Source organism: Microtus ochrogaster, unplaced genomic scaffold (genome assembly GCF_000317375.1).
Source record: "Microtus ochrogaster isolate Prairie Vole_2 unplaced genomic scaffold, MicOch1.0 UNK4, whole genome shotgun sequence".
Classification (NCBI taxonomy): Eukaryota; Metazoa; Chordata; class Mammalia; order Rodentia; family Cricetidae; genus Microtus; species Microtus ochrogaster.
In genome coordinates, this window is record NW_004949102.1 from 17420014 (window position 1) to 17440101 (window position 20088).

General features: G+C 46.4%; 2 protein-coding genes across 2 annotated transcripts in view; one reads left to right on the forward strand and one right to left on the reverse strand.

The window, feature by feature from the left end:
* The window catches only part of Agk (acylglycerol kinase), a 93675-nt gene extending 90795 nt beyond the window's left edge, over positions 1–2880 (forward strand). Inside the window, exons 15-16 of the mRNA XM_013353233.2 lie at positions 621–705; positions 1741–2880. Coding sequence (XP_013208687.1) covers positions 621–705; positions 1741–1878 — 223 coding nt within the window. The 3' untranslated portion in view covers positions 1879–2880. The remainder of the gene's footprint in view (positions 1–620; positions 706–1740) is intronic.
* Positions 2881–4886: 2006 nt separating this feature from the next.
* Positions 4887–20088, reverse strand: part of Kiaa1147 (KIAA1147 ortholog) — a 33060-nt gene continuing 17858 nt past the window's right edge. The window contains exons 5-9 of the mRNA XM_005365866.2: positions 14564–14702; positions 13171–13302; positions 12456–12606; positions 11656–11724; positions 4887–10291 (exon numbers count right to left, since the gene is read on the reverse strand). Coding sequence (XP_005365923.1) covers positions 10096–10291; positions 11656–11724; positions 12456–12606; positions 13171–13302; positions 14564–14702 — 687 coding nt within the window. The 3' untranslated portion in view covers positions 4887–10095. The remainder of the gene's footprint in view (positions 10292–11655; positions 11725–12455; positions 12607–13170; positions 13303–14563; positions 14703–20088) is intronic.

Genomic DNA, 20088 nt, shown 5'->3' on the forward strand with positions numbered 1-20088 from the left:
GACAGGGTCTCTTAGACCCAAGCTTGCCTTTAACTCCCCGAGTAGCTCAAGCTGGCCATAAACTCCTGCCTCTTTCCTTTCCCCTCTTTTTGTATTTGTCATAACTAGCGAAATGGAGTACATATGCACTGAGGTCAGGTGTATTTGTGCCCGATTGCTTTACTCCAAGGCCAGTTAATAAAGGTAAATGTGCAAAGCAGGCTGTTACATATGGAGATTTATCAGAAACTATCTGGGACTTTCGAGATTAAAGAGGTATCTACCGCAAGCTAGAATAAGACTACTTTGTCTTTAATAAAGGTCACAGAAGTGTGGTGCTTTTCTCAGAGGACTTAATTATATCCTAATTTTGAAATGTGAGGTTAACAGTTTAAGAACTAGATAGATGTAGAACATTTGAGAGAAACTTGGCCTCAGCTTTATGCCGCTTCCTGCAGCAAGAACGTCAAGTAGTCAGTCTACTGGAACCTATGACAACACTGGGCCAGAATCCTAGGGAATTAGTCACTGAGCCTTGGTCTTCAGTGGTTTCCTTGCCCTCATAAGGGAGAACTGGGCTTTCTGCAGCCTAATGCAATTGCCATCAAGGATTCTAACCTCGCTTTTTCTTGCACTAACAGAAGTAAGAAGATGAGAGACCCCGACCTGCGCGCAGCTGGTACTGAGTGTCTACAGGCCAGCCACTGCACTCTCCTCCTTCCTGAGGTAAGGGGGGGGGGGGCAACCATTCTTTTGGGTTGGTCTGTCTGTCCCTCCATTTCTTCCTCCTTCTTCCGTATTACCTGACCTCCATTTAGGCACCTTCTGTTTGGCAAACTCATTATCAGTTATGAGGTAAAGGAGAATGGCTTTAAGTTACTGATGTGGATCAGGCCTCTGAGGACTTCAATGAAGTCTCTAAGCCAGGCTCCTCTCTCAAAGTGATTCTTACGTCCCCTGCCCTTTGCTTCTTCATGCCAATAATGCAAAAGACATTTATAATCATATTATTGTCTAGGAATTTTCTAGCTGGTAAGCAGTGGGTTTTACTTTTTCCTGTAAAGTATGCTGTTGTGTGCTATGCTTAGAGTAGTAACCTGTTAAAGTAGGAATAAAACGTGGAGATGCAGGAATTGAAGGTGATGTGGTTGCTACTGCCCCACAGCTTTACTCCAGGTCTCTGAAGAGCTGTGGCCGTGGTGCTGCTGCACGGCATTGAACTCTAGGCCAATGGGAGGTGTCCGCATGTGCTGCCACCGCAACTTCATGGAGCAAATGCTAGATTAACTGGGTTATGGCTGAGCCGGCCCCAAGAGTCTCTAATGGTACTAGTGTTGGCACATCCACGTCCAGAGCCCAGCAAGTCTGGGGAATAATGAAAATGAGTCAGGAGACACAATGTCCCTCAAATGAAAATTACCTGACTTTTTCTTTTAGCCTAGAAGAATTATAGTCCCTGGCCCTCGGTTACATGATTATTTTTTTTCTCCTAATGGATATCCTTGCTTATGTATCATGTTAGTTCTTTGATAATTTATTGTCTTTTGGTAAATATTTTAAAATTTTAACCTTATTCAAGCTACAAAATTATTTTTTGAGATAGAAGTTTTAAAAAGAAAAATCCCTTTTCATGAATGGAGAGAGAACTGAGGTATTTCCAGGACCAGTGAGCACTGGGAGATTTTGTTTTGACTGACCTCAGCAGATGCTTCTTCATCATGAAGGTCACAGAGGTGCACTTAGAACCCCTCCTCTCTGCAGGGAACTGAGGGCTCCTTCAGCATCGACAGCGAGGAGTATGAAGCCATGCCTGTGGAGGTGACGCTGCTGCCCAGGAAACTGCAGTTCTTCTGTGACCCACGGAAGAGGGAGCAGATGCTGCAGAGCGCATCCCAGTGATCCGGCTGCAGCACGGCGCTGGCGGGCTGCCCTTCACGCCACCAGTGGGACCACAAGGGAATGGGTGTGCTTCATCTTTCCCCAGAGTGTTGTCACAGGATCCCAAGGGAATTTCATGGCAAGTAGTCCTGACCTCTCCTCTCCTGACCTGTAGTGCTTCCTAGTGAGCATACCCTGTCACCCTCACCCACTTGGTGACCAGCATCCCTGAAGTCCTGCTTTCCTGTGTTGTGGTAGTTGATCCCTCCTCCTTAGTGGTTTGCTCAGGCCGGTTCAAGGAAGTTCTTGTGCTCAGTGAGTTGGGAAGGGTTGAAATTTTGTGATTGCCCCACAGTGGAGAGTGAAATATGGAGACTAAGCTACTGTTCCAGTTTTTTGACCATCCTAGGGCATCCAAGGGAAGCAGCTGCCTTCTCTGGGTGCCTCTCTCATGGGTGCTGTTCCTCCGTGCTCCAATTGGTTGGTCTCAATCTGGAAAGCAGACGTGAGGTTGTTTCCTTTGCAGCCCTGGCTAACATATTATAAAATGCTATTAAAAGACAAATTTGCGCTTCTTCATTGTTAGTTTGCATGCTTATGACAGAAGCGCACTTTGAAACTAACCGACCTGGGACCCACCCCCAAGCTGTGTAGCTCAATCTGGCAGGAATCTTCATTTTAAACGGCTGCTTCACAGCTGAATCAACCAGACCTGGAGAATGTATTTTAAAACTACTTCAAAACTCCTGCTTTTCCCAAATGTATTATATATTTTTTTTTAAAAAAAAATCACGTATTCATGTTGACATCTATCATTTTTCATGGGAAGCTAAAGACTTGTCAGTGTACTTTCTAGTGTTGTGTAAATACCGTTGTTTACAAATAAAGTGTTGCATCATTCTTTTAAACATATCCAGTGTAATTTAAGTGCACCCCTCATTTATTTATATAAATAAACTAGTGAACTCTTTTTATATGAAATTTTTAAGTTATTTTTTTCTCTCCCTTGGGTACATCTCTATACCACTGTCTATCAATTGCTTTTTCTCAGCAAAAATAGCTTAAGTGCTAATTCATTACAGAACAACTGTTTTAACAATTATTGTTATATATTATTAGAAATAGTTATTTAAAGCAGTAATGAATTTTTGGTAATTAAAAATTATATTATTAGAATGTTGTTGTTCCAAACTAGTTCATTTATACGATACATAAATATTATTTCTGGTGAGACAAGGATATTCTGTATCAGTTATATTCCTTTTTTATTTTTATTATTCATGAGCCCACAAAGTAGATCTAAGAATTATAACATCATTTTCAATTGCTTTGAAATTAGTAGGAAAAAGCATACTACTGCATGAATATTAATAATGATCTTTTAACTAACAATCTGATTAGATCTTCCTCCAGTCTGTTGCAAGCTGAGAACTAAAAGCACTTGACTTTCCATAATGGATTCCTGCTAGATCATTAGTACCATCAACTTTTTTAAAAAACATTTTTTATTTATTTATTTTTTATGTGCATTGGTCTTTTGACAGCATGCATATCTGTGTAAGGGTGTCGGATCTTGAAGTTACAATTGTTAGCTGTCATGTCGGTGCTGGGAATTGAACCTGGGTCCTAATTGCTGAGCCATCTCTCCAGCCCCAGTACCATTTACTTTTAATTCTAGCATGGGCATTTCCTTTGCTCATACCCAGAAGACCTTGAACTTTAGAAGACCTACACTGTCTGAAGTTGGCTTAAGCCCTTGTTGTCTTGAAAGGGAAAGTGACAGCCATAGCAACAGGAACTTGAGGAAGATAAAATTTAAAGACAGTGTTATACCCATCCACATGTCCCATTCCAGTAAAATCAGTGCATGAATGGATCAGACAGACAGCACCTACAAGAAAGCCCTCAATTGAAGAATACAAAAATAAGGTTTGTCTGTTTATTTCTGTATGTTTATGGTGGAGGCAAATGTTCTGCTTTATCAGCAATGAACAGGTGAGTCTGAAGATGAGCATGCATCATTCACCCGAGCCAGCTGTGGAGGGTAAGAGCTGCTCTGTTGTAAGGAGATAAAAGAATCTGTGCTTCTGTAACAGCTTGAAGGACTAGTATGAAATCCAGTGTTCATTCTTAGAACACCGTGTAGCTGCAGAGTCTAACCGTAAGTGCCACGTGGTTAGGAAAAGATACTGGACCCACATTAAGAATTTTACTCACATGCCTGGCGGTGGTGGCACACACCTTTAATCCCAGCACTCAGGGCAGAGGTAGGCAGATCTCTTGAGTTCAAGGCCAGCCTGGTCTACAGAGTGAGTTCTAGGACAGCCAGGACTACACAGAGAAACCCTGTCTGGCGGGGGATGGGGGGTGGCTACTCCCTAGTTTCCTTTAAGGACTTTGGGTTTCATTATCTACTTGTTCTTTGGACATCCATAAAATACCCACATTTAACAAGTATACAGATGCTCAGCTTTGCCAAGGGGATCATGGGGGTCACCTTTGGCCTTTATACAAGCAACTGGCATTATAAGAACATTATTATAAAAACAACTGTAAGAATGTTAGTTCTTATAAGGCACACTCTTAGATAATGCCATCCCACTTAGAAAATAGAAACCTAGCCTTGCCATCAGTCAGTGTTGCCATTCACTCTATGCTGGTTTAAAATCACTCCCCCAAATGCAAAGCTGAAATCAAAGTTTTAGAGTACAGATAAGCATGTGCACATATATCTATATAATGCCACATAAAACTCTTGAGAAGATATTTCTGACACAAAATAGCTTCTCTAAAGTCTAGAAGTTTCCTGTGGGGATTAAAGATACACAGTCCTGGTTCTCTGACTTTAGTTTCCATTACCTGGAGATGTTTATCCAACCACAGTCTCTCAAAGGACTGGCTGCCACTCCCCAGTGTGTGTCCTCATCTCTAGGTAAAAGCAGCATCAGCCTTTGGGCTCTGCTCACACAGCTGGGGCCATCATCTTTCCTTCCTACCAAGATACCTTGCTAGAGATCACAGCACACAGGCTCATGTTAAAATGTGGACTTTAATTGTAAAAATTTGGGGGTTTTTGTAAATATAGTTATTATCAACCTCTGCACATAACTTGGTTCAGATATATACAGATATACACAGGTGTTACTTGTACCACAGAAAGAATCAATTCAAGAAACATTTGCACTTAGCCTCAGGGTTAAGTCCAGCTCTCTCCAGGTCTGTAAATAACACACAATTGAAGACACAGAGAAAGGATACATTGGTCTGCAGTAGTACCCAGAGCAATACTTACCAATTATCTTTCTGACTTTGTCATAGAGGTAAAGACTTGAAACAAAAATAGATTTGGGTTCTCTTATTGCTATAACTCTTAGGCTGGGGTTATTACTCAAAGTAGGTTTTTACATTTAAGGCAACAGGGACACTTAATGTTTTAAAAAGAAAAAAAATTGGAAAACAGATTTCCTTGGTGACAACTATTTCTTCAGGAAAGGATTATATTCCAGACTTATATAAAAATTTAGCCAGCAAGTTCTGGACAAATAAAGAACTTGTTTTGTTTACCTACACCCCAAATCCTAGAAGCCACCCATGCTGGCAGTTCAGGAGCTCAGCCAGATTCCCCCATGGCTGATGGCTGATGTTAGTTTTCCTAACTTTTATATATCTTTATTTAATTTACCCAGATACAATTTCAATTAAATATATTTGCTGGGTATTTCACTTTGAAGTTCCGTCTATACAAATTTTATAAAACCCTGTTCTGCCCTCATAAGCCCCAGTATCATGGGAAGCAAAATAAACTCACCATGAGACTGAGCAAGAACCTGCTGCAAAAGTAAATAAATCCTCTGCTGTAAAGTCAACATGGTTCTAGAATAAGTTCTAAAGAGATGAAAGCAGAGCTTTCTTTATCCCATCTTCATTTCTCTATATAGCACTGAGACTTCTATTCCTCTTCTAAATTTACAGCCTCATCACCCAACTTGCAGTCGCTTCAGTGAATTAAAGTGCCAGCTAGAAACCACCCCCATTCCCACCGTCTCCCTTGACCAGGAGGGGCAGTCACCGAAGGACTGCATTTATCCCTTCTGTCCTGGAGCTTCGGCCAAAGGTGGTGGCCATCTCATCCGTCCCAGGCCAACTAGTGCCACTGAAGAAGTTCTCACAGTCTGTGCTCAGCTTCAGTACACTATCATGGACAATGACACTAAAGGCCTCGGCGGCTGTCCAATTACAAAGCTGCCTATTCCTTCTTAGATTATGACTTTGCAATTCCTTTCCATTGCAACACTTTAGTACTCAGTAACACTGATATAAAAATAAACTTGTGTTTCTCATAGGGAAAACATTACCTTAATTCACAGTCTTTTTCCTACAACACACTCAGTACTCTAGTCGCTTCTGGAAGCAGAGGTATGCTAGCAATAAAGTGGAAGAGTCAAAACCCATGCGCTGGGTATAAAGGAGCCCTCAGCCTCTCCCCTCCCCCTACCTGAATCAGAAAAGGATTTCCATGAGATGAGAAGGGATGAGACTAGGTCTGCTGAGGTAAAGCCCACAGGCCCCCAGGATCCTCACCATGGGGTTGTGCCAGCCATGGGTGAGATGGCTGACAGCTCTTCATAGCCTACCTGCCTGCAAGTCTGGTGGGGAGATGGCAGCCCTGGAGGGCCTGTTGGGTCTTCCTACAGAGAGCTTCTCGTCAGTTTTCAAACTCTTCTCATGGTAAGGCAAGTTCACTGTGAAACTCGGCATTATCCTGTAATTCTGTTCATCCACACCCTGTATCCCTTCTTTACCACACAAGGACCACTGCACGGAACCTGGGGAGAGCACCGCGATCCACTCTCCGCTGTGAGTTTAAGGGAAAGGACAGTTCCTGAGTGCCTGTGTCTCTAGAGGCTAGCGTTTGCCACCAGAAGGCTAACTGGGTGCCACCCTGTGCAAGTCTCCCTGAAAGTCCCATTTTCCTCTCTCACTGCATCCATATGCTTTCAGTGCCTCAAGACAGAGCAGGTTCACCACCTGCCACCACCAGAAGGAAGACAGCCACAAGCTATGACTTAATTTACTTTTATCTCCTAGCTAACTAACGTCAGGGAAGTATGTAAGCGAGCCTTCCCACGAAGCATTTAACACTTTTGTCTCCTGAGTGTCGCTCTCACCTTTCCTGTGGTTTTCAGCAAGGTAAGCGACAGTCTCGAGTTCCTATCCTATTCTGGCACAGCCATGGAAACAGCTTCTCTCCCACAGCCAGGGAGGGTGGGAGTGTGGGAGGCCAACGCCTCCTGTCACACTGTACCCCAGGTAGGACACCAACACTGGCCTGGATCCATGTATAAAGCCCAAGCTAATACCAAGCAATGACCTGGCCTTCCTCTGAAGACTCTGGAGAGATAAGCTCTGCTGTTTTTACTCCTTTTGGAGAAAGAGTCCTGAGCCAGGCACCAGCTAGCCAACTATTTCCTACCATCTGCTAATGAAATTGACAACATCCACTTTAAGAGGCCTTTGTTATACTTAATATGGATGTCCACAACTCTAAAACCCCAATCCCTCTGAGGATTGTGGCCACTTGGAATTTCTTCTAATTTAAGAATGACTGAGTAGCCAGCAACTCAAGTCAGGAAGTGTTTCGGGTTGGCACATGATTCATAGCATGGTACAGATGGGGTTTAGTGCTCCCCAGAAGGGCTCTGTTAGCTTAGGCAGGGATCTGGGTGGACCACCAGGAGAGTGGCAGGATCCACACCTGAATTTTTAACCCTGTTCCCTAGAGGCCAGTGGTAATTTAAAAGAAAAAAAATGCCTGACTCTGCTGACTGTCAGACCTAGAAAGTTGTGAAGGGTATGAACTCACTTCTTTCTTCCTAATAAAACAAGATGGGTTTTTAGAAAGCATTTCAAAAGTGGCAAAAAAAAAATCCTGTGGCTGCGAGGTTCTGTGCCATCATGGTAGAGGGGTCCTGTATCCGTCTATCCAAATGTCTTCGCTGTATGGGGAACCTGAAGCACATGAGGCAGGCCTGCATCGCTCACCGCCACTGGGGGGATCAGTCTGATGAAGTGAGACCTCACAGGGACACAGACAGGAATTCACTTCTAAGGCGTACTCTGAAGCTGATAATGGAGGCAAAGCCTGCAGAGGTGCTAACATACATCTGTTGGGCCACACAGAGGTCTGTGCCAGGTTCTGGCTGCAGGAGGAAGCTGGCAGAGTAGGAAAGGATTGAAAGAGATGTTGAACAAAAAGTCCTGCTCTGGGGTCAGCTGAGCCCAGAACCTATGACCTAAGACACAGCATCATCTGGGGGTTGTATCCCTCTGGGCCACCTATACACTGTCCTCTGCAAGGGTGGGCGGGGTACAAAGAGATCAGGAAATCAGAGGCTTAGTTAGAAAGGGTCCAGGGGGCCCAACTTCACAAAGGACAGCTTTTCTCACCCTTGCTATCTTTAGATCAGCTTGCATCAGCACAGGAACAGTGGTGGCAAGCAGAAGGCTCTGGGGAGGTTTTCAGAAAGGGCTCTTCCTATCTCTGGCTGGATATCTACGTCCAACTTGGAGGCTCTCAGAGATTACTGGAAGTGTTGTTTCATCAGCATCTGATGGTCCCTATTCAGTCGGCCCTGGGGCACGAGGAGAAGTCAGCCACAGGAAGGAACGGGTGAAAATTGAGCCACTGAGCACAGCTGTTTTTTGTAAACGTTACTGGGATGACGGCTAAACCCACATTGCAAAGAGAAACCTATTAGCTGAACAGTTTATGTCAATGCCTAAACTTACTAATATATTTACAGAAAAGATGTTACCCTGACTCATCAGTGTGTATTTGCATCTCCACACACCCAAATCTCTTCCTTCTTGGATTTTTAATCAGGGAACTACAGCGAAAATACTTGAGTTAAGCGAGAACCTAGACTTGAGATAAGAGGCCCAGCCCCGCGATCTGAAGTTCTGTCTGCTGCAGACATCAGCCTGACTGCTCTTTGGCTACAGACATGGATGTTGGATGGCTAGCTAGCTGTTCACATGTAACAGAGGCAGGCAGTAGGAGCACAGGAGAAATCATTACTGAAAATGCAAACTCAGTCAAAATCTTTAAGGAGACTAGCATTGGAACTGGCTTTCTGAGCATGGTTAACACCTGCCTCTCATCTAGTGTGTCTCATCTAGGAACCTGGCAGTCGCGAGTGACCCAGCCCCAAAGAACAAGCTGACTGCAAGTTCTATCCCAGGCCAAAGAAAGCGGGCATGGTTGTTCAGCTGCGATTTCCAGCTATTCTTCTGGCAGGGGAGGCACTTTTTATTTTCCCTGTCAAATGTGTTGGATCTGTGGACCCAGCTGCTCAGGCTAAGGAATGTTTTCTCTGCTAAAGATAAGTCTGTGGAAGTTTTAAACCAGTTAAGAGATCTGTTCCCACCACATCCCAAACTGAGTCAACCAGCTCAGACCCTGGCAACATTTCTGAATTCAGTAGAAATATCTGCTTTAGGACAGCAAACAATCCCTCCAGAGAGCTCTCAGAGAACCTTGAGATGTCTTCCCTTACCTGTTGAACCTGTTACACCAAGAAGATAGTCAGCCCTCAAAAGAGACTCAAATGTCAAATGAACTTGCTTATATAAGCTCCGGGGCCAAGAATTCAGAATTCACCAAGCCATCCGGAAGGGATTCAGATGCAGGAGGGGCTAGGGGTGTGTTATGCTGTGTAGCTACCATGACCTTACTTTAGAAAGGGTTTCAAAAAGATTCATCCTAGTTTTCTACCTTTCCCTGACATTCTGTCAGAAACACTGCTTTCCTTCTCTGTGGTCCCCACTCCAATCAACCCAGAAGACGCAGACTTGGCCTGTGACCTGACCCCTAGAACTTGGTGACCCTAAAAGGTCATCTGATTAGTTTCTGGTTTTAGGCAGATGCACATCTAAGGCCACACTAGGACTCATGGGTATCATATTCTCCCTCTGACTGACGGAACCCCTAAGACTAAACCCAAAGCAGCAGCAGCAGAAGACAGTAGATTCCAATGTCCAACCAAAGGTTACAAAACCCGATGGCCTCACCTCAGCCCCAGGGCGGAAGGGAGAAAGGAAATGGCACACATTACATGGATTGGAGAGTCTAAACAGTCCTTTGTGTTAACTTAAACTGAAGCTGCCGAGGGCCTGGGGTGCACGCCAGGCTCCTGTCACCCCACATGAGCGGCTCACCACCAAGTCCTGGTCCTCCTCCTATGGACAACAGGGGTTATCAATGACCAGCATGACATCGATGCCATAGGCCTCCAGCAGGTCCATCAGAAAGCTCCTGTCTCCCTGGGGGTCCAGTCCCATGCCTCGGGCATGCTCTGCTGTTAAAGTTTTGTCTTGACTGGCGGACACCTCCAACAGAGTCTGAAAAATCCGGTTGTTTTGCTCTAGGAAAAACCTGCATTTCCCAAGACAGGAAAGGGAGAGAAGACGCAGCAAAAGGTCAACCATATAACCCAAACATACAGAGCCCGAACTGTGCAAACCTTCCAAATTAAATCTAACAATTTTTAGAGGAAGTAAATGTAAAATGGTTATTAGAATGTGAATGATGTCAGCAAGGAAATCATAGGGCAAGAATCACCATATGATAGAGTAATCTGTAGGGATGGTGGCTTCACTACGACTTTCCTGTTTTAAGCATGGCCTTCCGGAGAGGCTCCATAAACAACTTCTCTCCCTGTGTGTAACCCTCAGGGAAGAGTGAAAACACAGAGCCTGGGAATGCAGTTCTGAGGCCAAGACTTCAAGCGAGAGACTGAAAATGCACGTTGTTCAAAGCCCTGCCTGGACCGCTGCAGTTGGTAGCCAACAAGCCTCGCTAGAGAGCACAGGGCTGTGCGCTGGCCTTGTGAGGTCGCTGATGCTGCTCACAGACAGGGAGAGCTTAGAGGGGCTCGAGCAGGCACAGGGCAGTTTTGAAGCCAGCAGTGGAAAGGGGAGGCACGCTGCACTCACTGAGGATGGCAAGGCTCATAGCGCCTCTTTGGTGTTTGCCCTCTTTGGGAGGGTGTCTGCGGGAGCATTATACAGTAAGAAAAGGATTTCAGGGTCACAGCTGTACACATGCTGGGTGAGTAAATGAGCCGTGTTTAGAAAGGTGTTCATTCAGCCATGCTGCTTTGGAGTCAGGGGCTTTCCACAGACGTAAGAAAATGGCTTGTCACACCCTGACAAGACACTCTGCCCAGACAGTGTGTGTGCATTAGGAAGTAGACTCGGAAACAAGACAGAGCTCCGTGGAGATGCCCTCATCAAAGCTAAGGACCCTCCAGAGCATTTATTTCTACTTCAACCACATTCTGCTCTGATTCTGAAACAGGACTTCCTGGGGCTCTTTGAAAGCCAGCCCTTCCCATGTCTACCAGATCTGGAGAGGAAAGGTTACCCAGGATTCAAGGGTAGAATTTCCAGCTGACCTTGTAACACTCAGTACAAGGAACTGGCCTTTCCTGAGGGTCAACAAATGAGAGGGTGGAGAGATGACAGCTATGTGGTGACATCCTGGATGCCAATGTCAATCAGATGCATGCTCAGGGTCCCCGTTCTCTAGGACCTGTCCCTATCTCTTCGGCAACTCTGGGTTCACCCTGGTAGGTGTACAGGACTCTGGCTACCACTAAGGACCGAGCCCTGAGAGCCTGAGAATAAAGGACATCCGAAACTGTAGTGGGCTGCATGGGCTCAAACCGTTGTCTGTCCATAGAAGTTAGTACTGAAAGGAGTCCCAGAGACCCACAGCTCCTGCCCAGGCCAACTCACAGCACAAAGAGGTCTTCTTCACAAGGGTTGTAGTCTCCTTCAACTTCCTGGGAGTACAGCAGCATCTGCCTGTAAAGGGGAGAACACTATCAGGCTCTAGTGGCTGCTGCACCCAATTACGTGATTGGCAGCAATCCAACATCAACAATGTCCCTGTCTCCCAAGAAACAGCACCAGGCAGAGTTAGCGCCAGGCCAGAGACTAGGAAGAGAATGAGCTAAGCCTGGACTCAAAGCCAGGATCTGTGGCCCGTTTTGCCACTGGAACCCCCTTAGTCAGGTGACTGTCTTGCCTGATTGTCCACTGGATGGGGATAATATATGCTAACCCTTTCTCTCCTAGGATAAACAGAATTGAGTTACGTGGGACGGTGTGCATAGACAAGTTTCCTAATGGAACCATACCATGCAGATGAACGGCTATTCCAAACATACATGGGCAAATCTAAACAAGGTCTTCTGGGGTGTTTCTAAAAGCTGGTGTTGTAACTGCTCCTTCATGGGATCTCAGAGTCTCAAGCCCACCAGAAACCACACATGAGTGTCTGCTACCCTGCAGCGAGGGTAGCATGTCAGCTTCCTAAAGCACCCCTTGATTTCTACCCCTGCTCCCCATCCCCAGCTTTTAGGAATGCTAAAGGAAAGGGGTGGCGGCGTAGGCTTTGCGCAGATTCACAGAGCCATCCAGAACAGAATGGTGCTCCTGACTGCCCTGAAAACCTCTGGTCCTTTTAGCACAGCGCTGGCCTGGGCTGCACTGACTAGCACACACGACATGGATGTGGTGGATAGCTGTCTCACCTCTGCTCATTGAGCCGACGATACTTCTCCCTGTCAGCGCTGTTGATCTTCAGCAGGGGCTGCAGGTGGTCGTGGTGTGTCTTTACATTCTGGTTATCCACATAGACGTCGTACAGCTCCCTCTTTTCCTCAAATATCTTCTCTGTGGTGCCTGTGGAGCCCAGGATTAATGAGGTAGCCCCATGGGGCACAGAGAAAGCCGCCCCAATCTGACTACAGAGCCAAGAGTCCTAGAGCCTATTTCTGACAAGAAAGGGTTTGGACACAGGGAGGGGAGGAGAGGGCCCCTGTTGTAATAGGAGCGGAGGGGCTGCGTCCCCAGCACCCCAGCCGCTTGGCTAGCTTATGCCCTGAAACAACAACACACAAACTGTATTCATTTAAACACTGCTTGGCCCTTTAGCTCTAGCCCTTACTGGCTAATTCTGATATCCCGATCAACCCATCTCTAATAATCTGTGAGCACCGGTCTTACCGGGAAGATTCTAGCCTACGTCCATCCTGGGTCAGAGCTTCATGGCGTGTGTCTGCCCGGGAGCGGGCAGCATGGCATCTCTGAGGCATCTTACCTCACTTCCTCTTCCTCCCAGCATTCTGCTCTGTTTACTCCACCCACCTATGTTCTAAGCTATGAGCCCAAGCAGTTTGTTTATTACTCAACCAATGAAATCAACAGATTGATATATGACACTCCCACATCAGGCCCCATACTCACAGGCTACATAGGACACCTCTACTTCCAGGCTCTCAATGTCAGCCACATTCACATAGAAGAAAGGCTTCGACTCAGGGATGGTGCCTCCAATGCCAGGCAGTGAGACATTGGCCAGACAACAGCAGCAGTACACTGGAAGGGTGGGGACAGCAGAAGTGAAGAATCTTCCCTTCTGCTCCATCTCCCCCACTCAAGACCGAGTGCAGGTCAGTACCTCCAAACAGCTGATCTACATGGGAACTGCTACATGCTGTGGTTTGTTCTTGTCAAACCCCACACTGAGGCTTGGCCCTCAACGTGGCCCTTACTGAGAGATGCGGGATCTTTAAGATGGAATTACGTCAAAGAGGAGCCACGCTCATACAAGTTTTGGTGTCGTCTGACGACAGTCAGTGATCTCTAGAGCATATTACGGAGTCACTCTGCTCCTCCCCCCACACTACTCTTTCCGGAACCATCTCTTCCGCCAGGGGATCTTCAAACGATGACTACATGCCAGCATCGCTCTCTTGGACTTTCAGAACTAAAAGCCCAAACAAACCTCTTAGGAATTCACAGCCTCTTGGGTTTTGCTAGGGCAATGGGAAGTTGTCTCCGGAGCTGGGGAGGGCCTGGTTTGTGCTACCTATCCTATAACCAGGTGGCCTTGGAAAATCTTTGAGGGCCTCACTGCAGAACTGGATATCCTGAAGGCCTCATCAGCAGTGTATCGTCAAACAGGTGTTTTCTGAATTTCTCTCACTGACCTGACTTAAGACTTTGGTTCTGCTGACCTTCCCCCTCCTCAATACCCTCTGGAACCTTCCGTCCTCTGGTCCTCCTCTCTCCATCTCCTTCATTCACCTGTCCTTGCACTACTACTCGCCAGCCTCTCAGACCTGACACCTTCCTTTCTCACACTCCGTCCAGGTGATGCCGTCCATCCCGAAGATACAGGCTTTGTGTCCCTCTCAAACCTTCTTCTCAAGGCCAACTATTCCCCACAGGTCAACCCAATCACACAAGTGCTTGTATATATCTCCCTGGAAATGTCTCAAGAAGTACACACCCAAATTTACTCCCCACCCCCATGCCTCGGTTCCCCATTTTGGTGGCCCCATCATCTTTGTGGTCCTAGACTCTTTCTCAACTACATCCCTGCATACTTCAGTCAACCCTGTCCAGTTTACCTCATCTCTGCTTCAGCCCAGACCCTCATCTCTCCCCCAGACATGAAGGTGAAACCTCATCTGTCCTCACTGCCTCTAGACTCCACATTCTAAAATACAAATCTAACCAGAAGCCTTGACCCCCTGATTGGGCCCAAACTCTTCCTAACTTGCTCAGTAACTGAAGGACTAGGGCGTATGTACTGGGTGTTTAGGAAGAGCCCCTCACTTGGGCTTCTCGTTACCTCTGTAGCACACGACGCCCACGGGTGGGGGAGAAAATATCAGAATGCGCTTTCGGAGTAAGGCAAACTTCCAAAGAATGAGGATCTGTTCTCCAAAGAACTTAATAAACTGAGACATGCAGCCAGCCGGGTGTGTGATCTGGAAACACACAAGGGTGGGTGGACAGCTTGTTAGAAGTGGTCACTGTGAAAGAGCCTTCCGAGAAATCCCCAAGAGTTCAGAGACAGTTGCTTCCACACTAAATGCTACCTGGTGCTTGATTCCTCTGATGTGTCAGCTCTCCCAACAGAATGAAGTCTGAATTTAAGAACTATAAACACTTTACTCTGGAGAGAATTGCAGAGGAAACAGCTGGATTTTATTATTTGAAACTCAGCAGTTTGGAAGATGGAGAGACGGCTCAATGGCTCAGCGTGCTTAACGTACAGTCACGGCGGCGACAGGAGTTCAGATCACAGTATCACATAACAGACATCCCACAAGCACGGGCAACTCCAGATCCAAGGGATCCGAGCTCTCCTCTGGCCTGGGCACGCATGTGCCTGTATGTGCACATGGGTTTCGAATGCAGGTATTTTTTAAAGTATGCTCTTTTAGAAACTCCCCTTGAAGATATGTATGTATGCCTCAATGAGAACATTCAACACAAAACACTGAGCACTGTAATACAATGACGAGCAAACAGACTACAACAGCAGGGACCTGGGGACTCTCCTGTGCACAGTCCAGTATCTGCAGCAGTTACAGGCAGGGAGGGTCCAACAGTCTCATGGCTATCTCTGGCATACTTCAACTCCAACCAGCTTCCTTGGAACACTAACTGCAGGGGACCACCCTACCTCGGAGCTACCTTCTGAAAGGTAGGGGCTCAGAGTGTCAGCTTGAGAACTGTGCTCCTGCCTTAGCTGTTTACTAACAGGGAAGCCTGGGAGAGGGAGCCAATGTTTCCAGTCTGCTTTCCTAGCCCGTAAAACAGGGAGACCAGACGATGGGTAACCTCGGCCAGCGTAAAGATCACCGGAGACATAACGTGAATGACTTATAGCTAGGAACACCAAAGCAAGCAGAACAGAGGCGTCAACCAGTGACCTGTGATAGCTCAGAAGGCCACTCTGATGCTTCCTTGTAGGCATAGCAGGCTCATCTGCCATAAGAAAGGCAGGCACAGTTCTGAAGACAGGCAGCTTCCCTAAAGTACACACGAGCTGAAAGTCTGACAGCTGCAGGAATGGGGGGCGGCCAAGCCCTAAGCCAGCCCTGCTGCAGCCCCTGTACTATGCCTCCACTGGCTGTCCTCAAGCTACAGAGCTTCGATGAGGCTACCTGGGAGGGAAATTTTCCTCTCCAAAGCAACCTACAACCTCTACCCTGATATCATTTACCAGCTCCTTGTTGCAAGCAAGGCCACCGTCCACTGTGCAAGCCTGCTGTGACTCTTAGCCTACTTCCTATGCCCTTTATTCAATCACCAGGGAGAAGGGCCCTCATGGACCAAGGCTGGCCAGATCTCTCCAGTCACTGCCTTCTATCGAGTCAAATGGCAGCCACACAAAAAGGGAGCTCAAACACAATCCTTTCCTCCCCTGCCTTCCTTCTGCCATCTTTAGGCCCTTGACATGAATGTGCTTGCGCTGCATAGAGACCTGCAGGGGACTGTGCAAATGTCCTAGGATAAATGATTGTAAATTCTCATCTCATTTATTTGTTCATTCATAGATACACATATCCACTAACTTGAGAACTATCTTCTAAGTGATTACTTTGTGCCAAATCACTAAGCTATTTTCGACAATGAATAAAGACACCCAGACCCTGAATTTGACAATTACCTGATGAGCAGAGCAAGTAAAAAAGCAACCACAATATAGCCTGAGGTGACAGGACAGGGACAGCGACTGTTGGGGGCAAATGGGAAGGCGCTTGATTGCGTTCTGAAAGACGGAGAAGGCTTCCTGAAGTAAGTGGAGTCTGAGCGTCAACATAGGGAACGAATCTGCAGGACACTCTTATGGCAGAGGATGAGTGTATATAAAGGTGTGGGGCCGAGGGAATGTTAGTGCTTCAGGTCCCACACGCAGACCACCCCAGGTGTCCTCCCTCTTCTGAGGTCAGTTGCAGATCCCGTCCCTTCTTCGCTGCGCCCCGCTCAGGTGCACAATGACACAGGTGCTTCTCTTACTTAGATTTAAATGTCTACAATTTCTCAGCTTGTCTCTCAGGGGCTTTTGCAGAAAATAAAGTTTCCTTTTGAACATGTCCATGATCTTCCATAAAAAGCAAATGTAGAGCAGGACGTTGGTGGCGCACGCCTTTAATCCCAGCACTCGGGAGGCAGAGGTAGGCGGATCTCTGTGAGTTCGAGACCAGCCTGGTCTACAGAGCTAGTTCCAGGACAGGCTCCAAAGCCACAGAGAAACCCTGTCTCAAAAATCCAAAAAAAAAAAAAAAAAAAGCAAATGTAGTTATAATATATATGGTCAGTATCCATGGAGAGCTGCTTCCCAGGACCCACTCCCAGATACCAAATCCTGTAGATAGTGATCTCTTAAATGAAATAATACTAGTATGTAGCATACACACTTCTTCCCACAGACTTTACCTCTAAATTACTGACATACCTAATGCCCTACAAATGCTATATGTGGTGGTTTGAAAAAAATGGCCCTCAAAGGGGGTGACACTATTAGGAGGTGTGGCTTTGCTGAGGTAGATATGGCCTTGTTGGAGGAAATGTGTCACTGTGGAGGTGGGCTTTAAGATCTCATATATGCTCAAGATACCCCCCCCCCAGTGTTACAGACTTACTTCCTGTTGCATACAAGATGTAGAACCCTCAGCTACTTCTCCAGCATCAAGTCTGTCTGCATGCCGCCCATGTCCTGCCATGATGATGACGGACTGAACCTCTTGACACTGTGAGTCACCTCAACTAAATGTTTTCGTTTATAAGAGTTGCCGTGGTCATGGTGTCCCTTCACAGCAACAGAAACCCGAACTAAGACACCATGTAATCATTGTGCAGCACTGTCTGCAGAATCATGAGGAAAAAAGCCTGTGTATGTTCAGTACGGATGTGTTGCTTGGCTCTGGAGACAGAACCACAGGCACAGGGCTAGGTTGGACCACTTCCAGCCCCATCCTTCTGCCCAAGCCCTTTCTGCATTATAAACAGAAGCACTGCCCTCCCTGACTCTCTGCACTTCGCCTTGCTCTCCGGCCACATAGGCATCACGATGTATATATTCATACATACATACATATGTGTTCATTCATATTTTTCTGTCTTCACGGAAAATAAACAGAATATGTACATGATGGTTTTGCCTGAGACTGAGTTTTCAACAAAGTGTGATTATAGTCGTACAGTGTTCTGCCCTTGCTACCCTCACATAAAATAGACCTGGCAGACCTTTCCTGCCATCAGCTGCGGTCTGATTCATTCTTCATAATGGCTGTTTACTACACGGACATTCTAGCTGCCTACTACTTCAACAGTGGTGAATTACACAGTCATATGTACACACACACACAGATAAAATTCTGGTGTTTTCATAACTAAAGGGCACACTCTAGCAGTCACATAGTGGCCCAGGGTTGGGGCTGCAACCTGAGGCCTTGGTGGTGTCTGGCAGCCATGTGACTGCCAGAACATTCCCACCTGAGTGGGCTGGGACCCTAGAGCCAGGATGTTGTCCAGACCCAGGCTGCTGCCATGGACCATGTCTGGGTCTGTGGTCCAGCAGCAGCTGGAATCTATGTTGATGTCTGTGGCCAGTGTCACATCAGGAGGCCTTAGGAACCATGCAAGATGAAATCAGAGGGCTATGCTGAGCTGGCCTCACCCTTCACTGCCCTAGGAAAGCTGCCCTTGTCTCTTGCTGGTCACTACAGTAAAAGAGCTGGCCCCTGGACTCGGGAGGATCCCCACCCCTCACTACAAGCGAGGATGAACCTACCCTGAGGACATACATGTACGGGAGCTGACTCCAACCCCACGCCCGAGGTGGGTGCCCCCCCGTGGCTCAATCTGACCTGCCTGGCTAACACCCAGACCCGCAATTAGACCTTGGGTTGACCCACCCTAGCATCTACCCTACCTGGAACCTGCTGGAGCTCATGAAGGGACTGGTCCTGTGGAACAATACCCACAAGATCACCAAGACTAGGGATGGCCACAGGATTCACCAGAGGAGCTCTGGTGAGGAACCAAGGAGGATGGTGCTCCAAAAACAAGGGGCCTTGAACCAGACCAGTGACTTACTGCAGCGAACATCTGCCGGTCAAGCTAATAGGACAAAGGGGTACACTATATGACACAGCAACTCCCCCAGTGCCATCAGGACAGGTGAAGAGGTGACAGAGAGGCAGGAGAAGAAAAGCAGAGGTTTTTCTGTTCCTCATGTGCTTTTTGTTCTGTTTTGGTTTACTGGGGGTTTTCTGTTCTTGTTTTTGTTTGCTTGCTTACTTCGTTTTGTTTTCTTTTGTATGGGGGTGCAGTAGAGATGAGGAGGGAATATGGGGGGGGGCAGGAGGTGAACAGAATTGAGGTAAATGATGTGAAATCCCCAAAGATTCAATAAAAAAGTTAAAAGAAAAAAAAGAAAAAGAAATCTGATTCTGTCAACTCCCGTATGAACTTAGAAAAATGGGTATTTTCCCAGTTGGGCCTTGTGCTGAGAGTTCAACCCTGGCTGAAGCCTTAACTTAAGTCTCTCATAGCAGATTCTAAATTGGGGATTCAGCTAAGCCAGGACTGGAGTCCTTATTCACAGAAACTGTGGGATCACATACATGCACTACTTCGAGCTTTTAATCTTGGGTGGTTTGTTAGGCAGAAATAGCTGGCCAATACAGGGTAGCAACTGTGGCGAGTTTACAAATATAGGGGAGGGGCTACTGCTGGCTCCTTCTGTCTTCTGACTGCTCTACTACCGGGCTCCTGTCTTGAACTAGTTTTAAATACCTAGCATACTCTTCTTGGTTTGCTGATAAAATCTTACTTATTTCATTTTTTCCCTTATGGCCAAATGACATAAAAAAAAAAAATCTCATTTAAGTAATTTGCTCTTGGCCCATGAGCCATGTCTTTGTTTTCTGGTCCAAATCTCTGGAAACGCAGTGAAGGAGGTAGGGAGTGAACACCGCTTTGACAGTCCTGTGTTTCAGTTTGTCAGTCTCCTAGCTATAAAGGCCTACAGCAAGTCAGTGAACCATTCAATTGCCTTAAATAGACAACAAAAAAAGAACACTTTTCTTTAAACCTTGCTTCAAAAGAATGTTGCAACAGGCATTGATAAATTAATTTCTTTGAAAGAGGAGTCCTGAGTTTTACTGAAATATCTTGTGCTCAGCCACAGGAGAAGGAGAAGGAAGAGACAACAGAAATTCATATTCTTAGACGCTTTTGTATCTTCTCAACACCTGCTGCACGGTCAACTTTCTTGTTAACATTAAACAAACATGCTAGTACAAGTGCAAAGGATGTGACAGAATTTCCAAATAAAATAATGTCAAAATAACACAG